Source organism: Procambarus clarkii, chromosome 10 (genome assembly GCF_040958095.1).
Source record: "Procambarus clarkii isolate CNS0578487 chromosome 10, FALCON_Pclarkii_2.0, whole genome shotgun sequence".
In the NCBI taxonomy this organism is placed as follows: Eukaryota; Metazoa; Arthropoda; class Malacostraca; order Decapoda; family Cambaridae; genus Procambarus; species Procambarus clarkii.
The window spans coordinates 28,038,744-28,052,102 of NC_091159.1; the positions used below are offsets into that span (position 1 = coordinate 28,038,744).

At 39.4% G+C, this 13,359-nt stretch overlaps 1 protein-coding gene across 4 annotated transcripts in view; it reads right to left on the bottom strand.

The window, feature by feature from the left end:
• The window catches only part of LOC123745870 (prostaglandin reductase 1), a 40,989-nt gene that overhangs the window by 6,354 nt on the left and 21,276 nt on the right, over positions 1 to 13,359 (bottom strand). For all 4 annotated transcript variants that reach the window (XM_069321796.1, XM_045726967.2, XM_045726984.2 and 1 more), the window contains exons 6-8: positions 12,854 to 13,005; positions 7,733 to 7,856; positions 3,631 to 3,749 (exon numbers count right to left, since the gene is read on the bottom strand). In XM_069321796.1, the coding sequence (XP_069177897.1) occupies positions 3,631 to 3,749; positions 7,733 to 7,856; positions 12,854 to 13,005 (395 nt within the window). The remainder of the gene's footprint in view (positions 1 to 3,630; positions 3,750 to 7,732; positions 7,857 to 12,853; positions 13,006 to 13,359) is intronic.

Below are 13,359 nucleotides of genomic sequence, written 5' to 3' on the forward strand. Positions count from 1 at the left end.
CGGGAGCACACTAGAGCGATAAAATGTGTTCTCTCCTTTCTCTTTGGTCACCTCAATTTTCGTCCTAGGTCTTTCATTTTGGTATCATTGTGTTCATAATAAAATTCCCAACAGGAGTATATGCATATATTGTCAAAAACCATGGCGCGCTTCACCTGCCGATGTGATGAAAGCAGGTGATGAGAGCAGGTAGGAGCGCCGGACCTTCCATTAGAGCGCGCGGTAATACTGAGAAGTGTATACTCTTTTCAACTTTGTCACCTTAATTCTCATCCTAGGTTTCCCAATTTGATATCAATGTATTCGCAATAGAATTCTCTACACGATTAAATGCATGTGAAGTCCGAAAGCCCGACATACCACCCGCACAAAGCAGACAAAGTGAGAGAGTGTTACCCGGGAGCGCTAAAGAGCAATGAAATGTGCACACTATTTACACTTTGGTCACCTCAATTCTCGTCTTAGGTCTTTCATTTTTGTATCTTTGTGTTCGCAATAAAATTCCCTACAGGTGTATATGCAAATATAAAGTCCAAAAGCCCGACGTACCACCCACAACAAACAGAGAAAGTGACGGGGCGCTACCCCAGTGAGCACTAGTAAAGAGCAATAAAATGTGTTTACTCTTTTCAACTTTATTACCTCAATTCTCATTCTAGGTCTTTCATTTTGGTATCAATGTGTTTGCAATGAAAATCCCTACAGGTGTATATGCATATAATGTCCAAAACCACGGTTTTCACAAAACAAAATGTTTTAATTTTTTACTCCATCCGTAGTCATCAGTGGGTATTGAACTAGTAAACTTTTGACTCCAGACGTCGTCATTGGTGGGCGAAAGTGTTAAACATCCTCAGCTTGTGGAAGAGCAGAAAACAGTGGGGAATGTCAAAGGTTGAAGCTTTGGGGACCATTATTCATGAATCAATGTCTAGAAAAGCAAAAATTATTATATTATATTATATTATATTATATATATATATATATATATATATATATATATAATATATATGTTGTACCTAGTAGCCAGAACGTCGTACTCGGCCTGCTATGCAAGGCCCAATTTGCTTAATAAGCCAAATTTTCCTTAATTAATATATTTTCTCTAATTTTTTTCTTATGAAATGATAAAGCTACCCATTTCATTATGTATGAGGTCATTTTTTTTTATTGGAGTTAAAATTAACGTAGATATATGACCGAACCTAACCAACCCTACCTAACCTAACCTAACCTATCTTTATAGGTTAGGTTAGGTTAGGTAGCCGAAAAAGTTAAGTTAGGTTAGGTAGTCGAAAAACAATTCATGAAAACTTGGCTTATTAGGCAAATCGGGCCTTGCATAGTAGGCTGAGAAGTGCGTTCTGGCTACTAGGTACGACATATATATATATATATATATATATATATATATATATATATATATATATATATATATATATATATATATATATATATATATATATATTGTGACAATAATCTCCTTCAAGAGATTGAGCCTGCTCTTCCCTCCACAAATACGTCGTTACATCTATATAAAACTACTATGGAAGAAATGTCCAACAACGACAACAACACCAGCAAGGTTTGCCAGAGAGCAAAACGTATGCAGCCAGGGACACCTCCTCAGTCCTCAGAATATTCAGTACTTTCACACAGTTAACACTTCTCCCTGCTAGACGTAAGCTTTGGCGTACGTGTACTAAGAGAGGTGATAGCTTAAAGCCGATATTCCCGCACCTCTCATTTACTTGTCTATTGCACTTCTTGTTATTTTGCTCACTTGTCTTAACGTAACTTTTCATTGTGTCATTTAATTATTCTTATTATTTTGATTGATTTTATTATACGAATTTGTAAGTCCATTTTATTCATGTTTTGATTTATTTAACGTAATTAAAATTCCATTGTTAAAATTTACTTGTGTTTTGGGTGTCTTCTCCTTACCTTACCACAGACGAAGTTCCAGATTTTCTATTTTTTTTTATACTATGTGACGAGGCCATACCCCTAGCTTTGAACAGCCGAACACCAACGCGTTACCGTCACAATATATATATATATATATATATATATATATATATATATATATATATATATATATATATATATATATATATATATATATATATATATATATATATATATATATGTCGTACCTAATAGCCAGAACGCACTTCTCAGCCTACTATTCAAGGCCCGATTTGCCTAATAAGCCAAGTTTTCATGAATTAATGTTTTTTCGTCTACCTAACCTACCTAACCTAACCTAACCTAGCTTTTTTTGGCTACCTAACCTAACCTTACCTATAAATATAGGTTAGGTTAGGTTAGGTAGGGTTGGTTAGGTTCGGTCATATATCTACGTTTATTTTAACTCCAATTAAAAAAAATTGACCTCATACATAGAGAAAAGGGTTGCTTTATCATTTCATAAGAAAAAAATTATAGTAAATATATTAATTCAGGAAAACTTGGCTAATTAGGCAAATCGGGCCTTGAATAGTAGGCTGAGAAGTGAGTTCTGGCTACTAGGTACGACATATATATATATATATATATATAGTATATATATATATGTGTCGTACCTAGTAGTCAAAACACACTTCTCGGCCTACTATGCAAGGACCGACTTGCCTAATAGGCCTAGTGATTTTCTTTATTTGCAACAAAATGTTTCCAATTGGGTTATTTGTATTATTATTATTATATTATATTAAGAACATAAATTATTGACTTAGTTATGTTAGTTGAGATAGGGTTAAGATATATTAGGTTAGGTTAGGTAGGGTTGGTTAGGTTCATTCATATATCTACATTAGTTTTAACTCAAATTTAAAAAAAATAAAGTCATACATAATGAAATGAAAAGCTTTATCACTCATAAGAAAAAAAATTAGAAAAATATATAAATTCAGGAAAATTTGGCTCATTACGCAAATCTGGCCTTGCATAGTAGGCCGAGTACTGCATTTTGGCTACTAGGTACATACATACATACATACATACATACATACATACATACATTTATGTTGTACCTAGTGACCAGAACATCCCAACAGGTAGTAGTAGGTAGTAGCAGGTACAACCTGTAGGGTTGTACCTGCAGTCAATTCCGAGAATTCTACTTCACAAGCCTGACCTAGGACCAGGCGTGTGTTAAATAAAAAAAAGAGTGTTGCTTGAAACCGCCTGCAGGCCTACATAGCCATTACCATCTGGTTGGTCCAGCATTTTCTATAGGGGCTTGTCCAATATTTGAAGGGTTGGTGTGTGCAAGAGGGAGCACTTACCTCAAGGTGCAATGATGTATACTCTTCACTGAGCTCTACCTCATTTATAGTTGGGACAAGACCATACAGAAAGGGTACTTGTTTTCTAGGGGCTGGAAGTGTAGTGTCTATCTTGATGGGTCCATTGCATAATGATAAAGGGAGCTACCAAGGGGAACTTGCTCACAAAAGCTGTATTAGAAGAATCAAGTTCATAGTGAATTAACTTTCAAGTGATCATGTGAAGCACCTGTCAGTTGAAAGCATCTCATATCTGGGGGTAACATAAGAATGAGGTAGGAGTTGAAGGTAAGGGATAAAAATGAAGTTTAAAAAAAATAAAATTTGATTCACTCACCTCCAGTATCCATAGCTTAAGCTTCTCTAGACCTTCCATAATGCGATCACTCCAGCGGTAAACTAGAAAACCCTCAACACGCAGCTGTTTCCAGATTAATGTAGCTTCACTGAAGGGACCTAAACAAGATTTGTAATTTAAACTTTATACTTGAAGATGTTCAGTACATTAACAATTTTAAAGGAAAGTTGGCAAAGACATGAATACAAGCAGATCTTCATGAATATAGTTTTATGTGGTATTAACAAATGTGGAGATCCATGGATATTTACTTATACAGTAGAAAAAATATAAATGTCTGAAAGCATGAAGCAAAATGTAAGCCCCAGGAGAGAGGGACCATCCTGGCTGCACTAGGTAGATGAATATGATGGCTGGCTAATAGGAATCCCTGATGACACGGGATCCCATCTGGTGGCAGTTGGGTACACTATGACACGACCCATTCATTTATACAATGCTATCCAGCATGTATACAATTTCATTTGTCCTCCATGGACAGGGTTAAAGATCTGTTTGACTAAATATACCGTAGAACATCTGAGTGTGTGTGTGTGTGTGTTATTACCTAAGTAATTACCTTAGTTACTACTACATCTTCTACCTAAGTGTGGTTACAGGAGGAGAGCTACTCTCGTGGTGTCCCATTTTTCCCAGTACTCTGTCATATAATGCTTTGAAACTACCAACTGTTTTGGCTTCTGCCACCTTCTCATTTAGTCTACCTTCCAAGTCTACCACTTTGTTTACAAAAGAAAAATTTCTAATATTTTTTCAACCTTTATTTCCTTAGCTTGCATCTGTGTCTATTTGTTCATGAATTAGTTGATTTCAGAAATTCCTCTTTGTCAATTTGGTCGATTCCTGTTAGTATTTTGTAAGCAGTGATCTTATCTCCTCTTTTTCTTCTATCTTCTAGTTTTGGCATGTTTAACGCTTCTAGTCTCTCCTCATAACTCCTGTTTTTCAGTTTCAGAAGCCATCTTGTAGCATGCCGTTGCACCTTTTCAAGTTTATTTACGTGCTTCTTGAGATTTTGGCACCATACAACTGCTGCATATTACAATTCTGTTCTCACAAAAAGTCATGAACAGTTTCTTTAGTGTTTTGCCATCCATGTAAATTAATAATAAGTCTGAAGTTGGAAAGCAACGCATATGTTCCTCTCACAATTTTCTGTGTGTGTTCCTCTTGTGACAGCTAACAATCCAAAACCACCTCTAGCTCTTGTTCTTTATTAGAGTTTGTAATTCCTTTTCACATAATTTGTAAGCTGTGTGTGGACTGTTTTTTCCAAATCCATATTCCATAACATGGTATTTATTCACATTGAATTCCATTTGCTATGTGACGCTCTAAGCACCTATTTTATCTAGATCAATTTGAAGGGCTTTACAATTGTCTGCATCTCCTATCTTCTCCAATATCTTAGCATCATAGGCAAACTTCATATAATTCTGTATTTCTTCCGGTAGGTCGTTTATGCAGACGATGAACATTACTGGTGCAAGAACTGAACCTTGTGATACTCTGCTAGTAACACTCATCCAGTCGGATACACTGTCTCTGATTACTGCCCTCATCTGTCTGTCAGAACATTTTTCATCCAAGTCAGAAGTCTTCCTGTCATCCCTTCAGCACATACCAGTATCCAGAACAGCCTCTTGTGTGGTACTCTGTCAAAAGCCATTTTTAGGTCCAGATAAACAGTCAAACCAACCACCCCTTTCCTGTAGTATCTCTGTGGCTCTATCATAAAAACTGAGTAGATTTGTTACACAGTATTTTCCTGTTCGAAAACCATACTGTCTGTCCATTATTATGTCATTACTATCTAAATGTTTAACCCATTTGGCTTGAACTATTGTTTCTAGTGTTTTGACTACCACACTTGTTAGTGATACAGGTCTAATATTTAGAGGTTCCTCTTGACTACCATTTTTATAGATTGGTACTATGTTTACCTGTTTCCATATATCTGCCATGATTCCTGTGCACAAGGATGTCTGGAATATTAATTTTAGTGGAATGCTCAGCTCAGTTGCACATTCTTGCTGCACCCCAAGGTGAAATTCCATCAGGTCCAACTGCTTTATTTCTTCCTAGCCCCCTCGAGTAATTTGTCCACTTTGTCTTGAGGTATCTTTATGTATTCTATGGCACGCTCTGGAATTGGTATTGGATCCGGCTCTCTGAAATCCTCCTTTTATACAAACACACTTTGGAACTGTTCATTTAGTGTTTCACACATTTCTTTTTCATTCTCAGTACTCCTGTTTCCTGTTCTCAATTTCTGGATTTTATCTTTTAAATGCAGCTTGCTTTTAATAAATTTATAGAAAAAGCCTGGATCTGTTTTACATTTGTCTGCTATACCTTTCTCAAAGTTCATTCTGCTTCTCTCCTCACTGTTGTGTAATTGTTTCTTGCTTGCATGTAGTGCTGGTATGTTTGCGGATTAGGCCTCTTCCTATATTGAACCCATTTTTTTATCTTTTCCTCTTCCTAACTGGGTCAATGGCAGACATGGAATGCTCCCAACCACATGGGGGGGTTTCTATAAGCCATTGATCTTTGCGCCTCTCTGAGGGGGCCAGGCTCTGGCTCGTGGTCCCCGGTAGGCAAGAACTCCATCGAATAAACTCATGTCACAGTTAATACATACATATCAGCCTGGTATAGCTCTGGGGAGCTGGAGAGGCTCTCCACAGAAAAACCATCTACACTGTAAATATTATAAATATATGCATGCCACATGTGCACATAAAAAAAAAAAAGACAATGTTGACTGTAATGAAACGCCATTTTTTGGGCGAGACCTGAAAGCTCCCTAGAGCTTATCCAGACTGATATGGATATATTAGACTTTGGCATCAGTCAGTGTGAATGGAGTTCTTAGGTCTACTGGAGACTATGAACCAGAACCTGCCCCCCCCCCTCTCAAAGAGGCACGAAGAGCAATGGCCTATATAAATGAACGTATGATTTGGAGCACCCTATGTCTGCCATTGACTGGGGTCAGTCATCCAGAAAGGTAAGCATTCCAAAACAATCCCCTATTCTAGTTGAAACTACTACTAAAATTCAAACAAGTGGACAGAACTCCCCAAAGGAAAACAAGCAAACAAGCATGATGTCACCACGTTGCCACGCAGCTGTCTGCGCAGCTCCCCATTCCCCAGGAGGGGGAAAGGAGAGCCCCAGACCCCTTGTGTCGATTATCCACACCTCCAGTCCAGAGGCTGGATGTCAAAAACACGCAAAAAAAAAAAAAAAAAAAAAAAAAAAAAAAAAAAAAAAAAAAAAAAAAAACCAACCAACCGGAGGGAGGGTGGGATGCCGAGGAGAGTCCGGGTCTCACCCAGACAATGGCGTTTCATTACCTTCCACACCAATTTTCTTGGGAGAGCCCCTTCGGCTCCCCGGAGCTACTTACCAAAAGACGAAAACAAAAGGGACTTACTGGGAGGTGGATGGCACTCGCCCCCAACGCGAAGTCAAGACAGCGGCTGCAACCGCTGACCCAAAGCAACACAGGTCCAACTAGACCCTGGAACATTGACCAGGTGGTGCGCAGCCAGGACCCCTATTCAACCGCCAAAAACCCATCCTTTCCCATAAGTGTTTGAATGCAAAACACCTTTAGGCATTATGATAGACACACAATTCATTAAAGATAAAAATAACTACAGTAATTTGAAAAACTTATTTGTTTTTATGAACTTTTCTGGGAGGGTTCCTTTTGGTGGCTCCAGTTATTACCCAAGTGTACTAGTGGCTTTACAAGAGTGCAATTACTGTACCATGCTATGTATTCTCACAAATCCAATGTACCTTCTTGTATATAAATAAATAAATAAACCCTGCGCCCGAATGTCAGCCCAAGACATGTTATCGAATGTTCCAAACCACATGTGCATTTCTATAGGCCATTGCTCCTCGTGCCTATTTGAGGGGGCCCAGGTTCTGGCTCGTGGTCCCTGGTAAGCCTAAGAACTCCATTCACACTGATGCCAAAATCTAATATATCCATATCAGCCTGAATAAGCTCCGGGAAGTTGAAGGGCTTCCCCCAGAAATAAGACAAATATTTGAAACATACTTGTCAAAGTGACTGCACCAATGTCCTTGCTGTCATCATTGTAGGATGAAATAGCACCACACACAGCCACTCGGCCAAAATCAGCTAAATGAGGCAGTGCCTCGGCGGTAAACTGTCCACCAACCTAAATAAAGAATAACATTTAATTGTACTTATGCAGACTAGATACTAAAGTCAGATGGTCTAATTACATTGTGACAAGATGGACAAATTACCAAGCATTACAGTAGTGAGTGTGTGAAGTTTTGTTTCATCTTTCCCATAAGTGTTTGAATGCAAAACACCTTTAGGCATTATGATAGACACACAATTCATTAAAGATAAAAATAACTAATTTGAAAAACTTATTTGTTTTTATGAACTTTTCTGGGAGGGTTCCTTTTGGTGGCTCCAGTTATTACCCAAGTGTAATTACTTATAAGTAGTTATAGGATATGAGCTGCACTCGAGGTGTCCCATCTTGCCAGTACTCTGTCATATGATGTTTTGTAATCAGACACTTTTGGCATCCACCACCTTTTCACTTAACGTGTTCTAACCATCTACCATTGTTTGCATAAGCGAACTTTTTAATTTTATTGGCAGTTTTGTTTCCTTAGCTTGAGTCTATGACCTTCTGCTTCAATTCATATTTGGTAAGGAAAGAGAAAGGGACGAGAGAAATGAATACTAGAAATCAGGAAATGGGATGAGGATGAAGTATGAGTGAGATGAAAAGTGTAGTAACCTGTCCACTTTGGCTTGGTAGTAGTTGTGTTACTGGTGGTGTATGATGTGTGGTGGCAATTTGGTAATATATCAACTGGTTTGGCTAGTGAAGGCCGTCAGTGTTGATCAGTACTTGGTAGATGTTCTGATTTTGGGCTGGTGGAGTTAGCCTCACCGCGTGGGCTGGAGGGTAGAGCGACGGTCTCGCTTCATGTAGGTCGGTGTTCACTTCCCGACCATCCAAGTGGTTGGGCACCATTCCTTCCTTCCGTCCCATCCCAAATCCTTATCCTGACCTCTTCCAAGTGCTATATCGTTGTAATGGCTTGGTACATTCCCCTGAAAATTCCCTTCCCTTCACCAAGGTAGCTCCCACAAGCATGAAGCTTTCTGCACTGCTTGCCCTCAAAATGTTTTTGTAGTGTGTTATACATTTAATTTTTATTTATTTTTTAGTTGTAACATCAAGTGAAGATTGATCTGGGGAAGATCCATTCCTCTGGGTCTTCTGGGAGATCATCGAGGATGTGCGAGTCTTGGGAAGTCGGGCCTATGGATGTGCCTTATTCCCTTGTGCTGAAGTGTGATTATGTTCTACGAGATGGTTTTTTTGAGTTTCATAATCACTAGCTGCGTTAATGATTAGTAGGGAACCTTCCTGGTCTTGAATGTAGAGGGAGGGAATTATCAGGGAAAAATGGCAAGCCATTACGACTATATAACACTTGGAAGGGATCAAGATAAGGATTTGGGATGGGACGGGGGAATGGAATGGTGCCCAACCACTTGGATGGTTGGGGACTGAATGCCGACCTGCATGAAGTGAGACCATCTCTCTACCAACCAGTCCAAGTGGTTTTACAAGTCTGGGATGTAGAGATGTTACATTATACAGTATATAATCATTTTCTGAAGAGGTGACTGATATGGATAATCATGGGCATCATCTTCAGAGACTTGTGAAGCTCTTTTTCTCACCCTGTCTAAGGAGATGTTTGCCAAGAAATAGAGTGCCCTATTTTGATCTCTTTGGATCTTCTTTTGGTTGGTTCTGGTTGTCAGGTTCAAGGGGAGGGGGTTATGTGGATATTCCAGTGCTAGTCTGATTTCATTATCCAAATAAGCACTGGTGGCTGGAATGTAGGAGGAGTTCAAATTAGGAGCGAGTTCATAGCAAGCAATCAGGAACATCAACACAATCCTAGGCTACAACATTAACCCACTCCTCAACTCCACCCAGCATGTCTGAAAACACCAGTAGCCAAGTTCTTTAATATTCTGCCATCCATGTATTTAGTAGAATAGGCTCTTCACACAATGTTCTTTATATGGCCTTTCCAGGACCACTCCTAGATCTCTCTATCAGAGTTCTTTAACTCTGAGTTAACATATAACATACACAGAGGATCAGAGTCCTTCATGTATGCTGTGTGGCCTATTTTCTCCTATTCCACATTCCATGAAGTGGCATTTACCCATTAAATTCCATTAGCCAAGTGTTGCTCCTCTGTGGTACATCACTTGCAACATTTCTTCAGTCTGACACACTGCCTCTGATTACCACCTGAATTTTTCTGTTGGTTAGAAAATTTTTCATCCATGTAATAAGTTTCCCTCTGTCTACTTGGGTGTATGTCTGAATCTGCCTCTGCCTGTGTACTCACCTAATTGTGCTTGCAGGGGTAGAGCTTTGGCTTTTTGGTCCCACTTCACAACAGGTTTCTGAGCCTATCAGGCTCTGTAATATATACAGGACACCACAAGTGTAGCTCTCGTCCTGTAACTGCACTTGGGTAACTATACATCCAAGGAGAAATGTCACTAGCATTCCACAAGGTCAGTTCTTGTGCTAGCAATGTTCATTGTCTATTTAAACAATCTACAGAGGGGAGTCAGTCATGTAATATATTTACATTTCATAAAAATTTACTAAGGAAAGTAAAAGACTTAGATGACTGCCTTGTCCTTCAAAATGTCCTATACAAAACAAGTGAATGGAGTAACAGATGAGAAATTAAACCTAATGTGGAAAAAATTCCCTATAATGAAACATGGAATCCGGGAAAAATAAACGACAAATGATCGGCAAGTTATGTGAAAAGACATTAAAGATCTCGGACTTGGAAAGAGATCTAGGGGTGGCTCTGGGTAGTAAACTATCAACAGAGGAACACATCAAATGCATTGTGAGAGGAGCCTATGCTCCTCTCACAAGGCATTTGATGAGACCAAAATTAGAGTATGCAGCAACTGTATGATGTCTATTTAAAAATGTATAAACAAAATAGAAAAAGTACAGAGACATGCAACCTAATAGCTTCCAGACCTAAACACAAAAGCTATGAGGAAAGACTGGAGGCCTTAAAGATGCAAAAGCTAGTACACAGAAAGAAGAGAGAAACATGACCACCACACATGAAATCATCACAAATCTACAACATTGACAAGGAGGATTTAAAAAAAAAAATTGCAACAAACAAGAGGCCACAGACTCTAGCTTAGAAAGCAAAGATATTCAAAAGTTCCCTTTTGCTAACAAAGTTGCTGATGGTTGGCATGATTTTAGTGAGAAAATGGTAAATGCAAAAGCTATCAGTAGCTTCAAATAGTCACATGACAAATTATTGGAACGACAAAACACTACAAGCATAACCATCATCCTGAAACTACTCTTGGATAATTACATGCACACATACACACACACACACACTTCTGGGAGACAGAAGAGTTAGAGGGGACATGATCACCACATACAAGATTCTCAGAGAAATTGATAGGGTAGATAAAGACAGACTATTTACCACAAGGGACACATGCACTAGGGGAGAACAGGTGGAAGTTGAGTGCCCAAATGAGCTATAGAGATGTTAGAATTTTTTTTCAGTGTCAGAGTAGTAGACAAATGGAATGCATTAGGAAGTGATGTGGTGGAGGGTGACTCCACACACAGCTTCAAGTGTAGATATGATAGAGCCCAGTAGGCTCAGAAACCTGTACATTAGTTGATTGACAGTTGAGAGGCGGGACTAAAGCTCAACCCCCGCAAGCACAATTAGGTAAGCCAATTAGGTAAATACACACATACACCTCAATTGGTGTGTGTAAAGTAATGAAATTAAGCAAAGGGAACAGAAGGCTGAATAAAATGTACCATCTGGGAGGTGATATCCTGCAAGAGTAAAATAGAGAAAAAAATCTGGGGGTTAATATCACACCGGACCTGTCCCCAGAGGCCCACATCAAAAGGATATCATCTGCGGCATATGCAAGACTGGCCAGCATAAGAACTGACTTTAGAAACTTGTGTAAGGAATCGTTCAGGACCCTGTATACCACTTATGTAAAACCAATCCAGCTCCAGCCTGGAGTCCATACCTAGTTAAACACAAGATGAAGTTAGAGAAAGACGAAGTTAGAGAAGATTCAGAGGTATGCCACCAGACTGGTCCCAGAACTGAGAGGTATGAGCTACGAGGAAAGGGTAAGGGAGCTGAACCTCACATCCCTGGAAAACCGAAGATTAAGGGGAGACATGATAACCACCTACAAAATTCTCAGGGGAATTGACAGGGTGGACAAAGACAAACTCTTTAGCATGGGTGGAACACGAACAAGGGGACACAGGTGGAAACTTAGTACCCAGATGAACCACAGAGACATTAGAAAGAATTTTTTCAGTGTCAGAGTAGTTAACAAATGGAATGCATTAAGTAGTGATGTGGTGGAGGCTGACTCCATATACTGTTTCAAATGTAGATACGATAGAGCCCAATAGGCTCAGGAATCTGTACACCAGTTGAGTGACAGTTGAGAGGTGGGACCACAGAGCCAGAGCTCAACCCCTGCAAACACAACTAGGTGAGTACACACACAGTATTGTACACTGTGTACAGAATGTGTATTGTATTGTATGTGTATTGTACACTGGTGTATAGTATTGTACACCGGTGCCCCGGTGGGGTGCCAGTGGTTGTGTGGATAGCACGCTGGACCCGTAATCCTGTGGCCTGGGTTCGATTCCCGGCGCTGGCAAGAAACAATGTGCAGAGTTTCTTTCACTTTGATACCCTTGATACCTAGCAGTAAATAAGTACCTGGGAGTCAGCCAGCTGTTACGGGCTGCTTCCTTGGGGGGGGGGGGATATTAGTTAGTAATTAGTAACAGTTGATTGATTGACAGTTGAGGGCCAAAAGAGCAGAGCTCAACCCCCGCAAGCACAGCTAGGTGAATACACCGTATGAGGCATACACTGACAGAGATCCAGACGAACCCAGTGAATGAGTGTTATGCCACTGTATTTCTGATCTAGGTCCCCGTCAATTCCTCCACAAGCCACAACCTGACATTTCCTATCTACTTTTCAATCCTTCCTCTCACAATAAATTTGTTTGTTTCCTTGCAGCTGAACTTACATTGTCAAAGAAACAGTTGATTTTTTCTGGTGCTACCCGCTTGAGTGCCTCTCCAACATTGGTGGTCTTGTAGTTGAAAACGTGATCAGCTCCTAGTTCCTTGACATATGCAACCTTTTCGTCTGATCCAGCAAAAGCAATCACTTTGCAACCTGAAAATAGAAGTGAATGCATTAGGACAGTTGAGAAAATTAAAGATAATGCTGTTCAAATTAGTTCAGTTGTGAATCGGTTAAGTTCGCCTGTTGAATGTATGTGTTCATCACGAAGGAACTTGTCACAATTAATTCTTGCCTTGACACAAACGTCAAGCAACATCAGTCCCCCCTTGTTTCCGTTACAGAATAACCTGCTCATTACATAACTCTGAACGAATTTCCTCTTGTACATGTCTTAATGAATGCTCCATTATATGCAGATAACGTGTCACAATAACGTGGTGCAAGATCAGACAATCGCCCCACAAATCTGAAAATTAAGAACTAATGACATTTTAGTCTATCTTG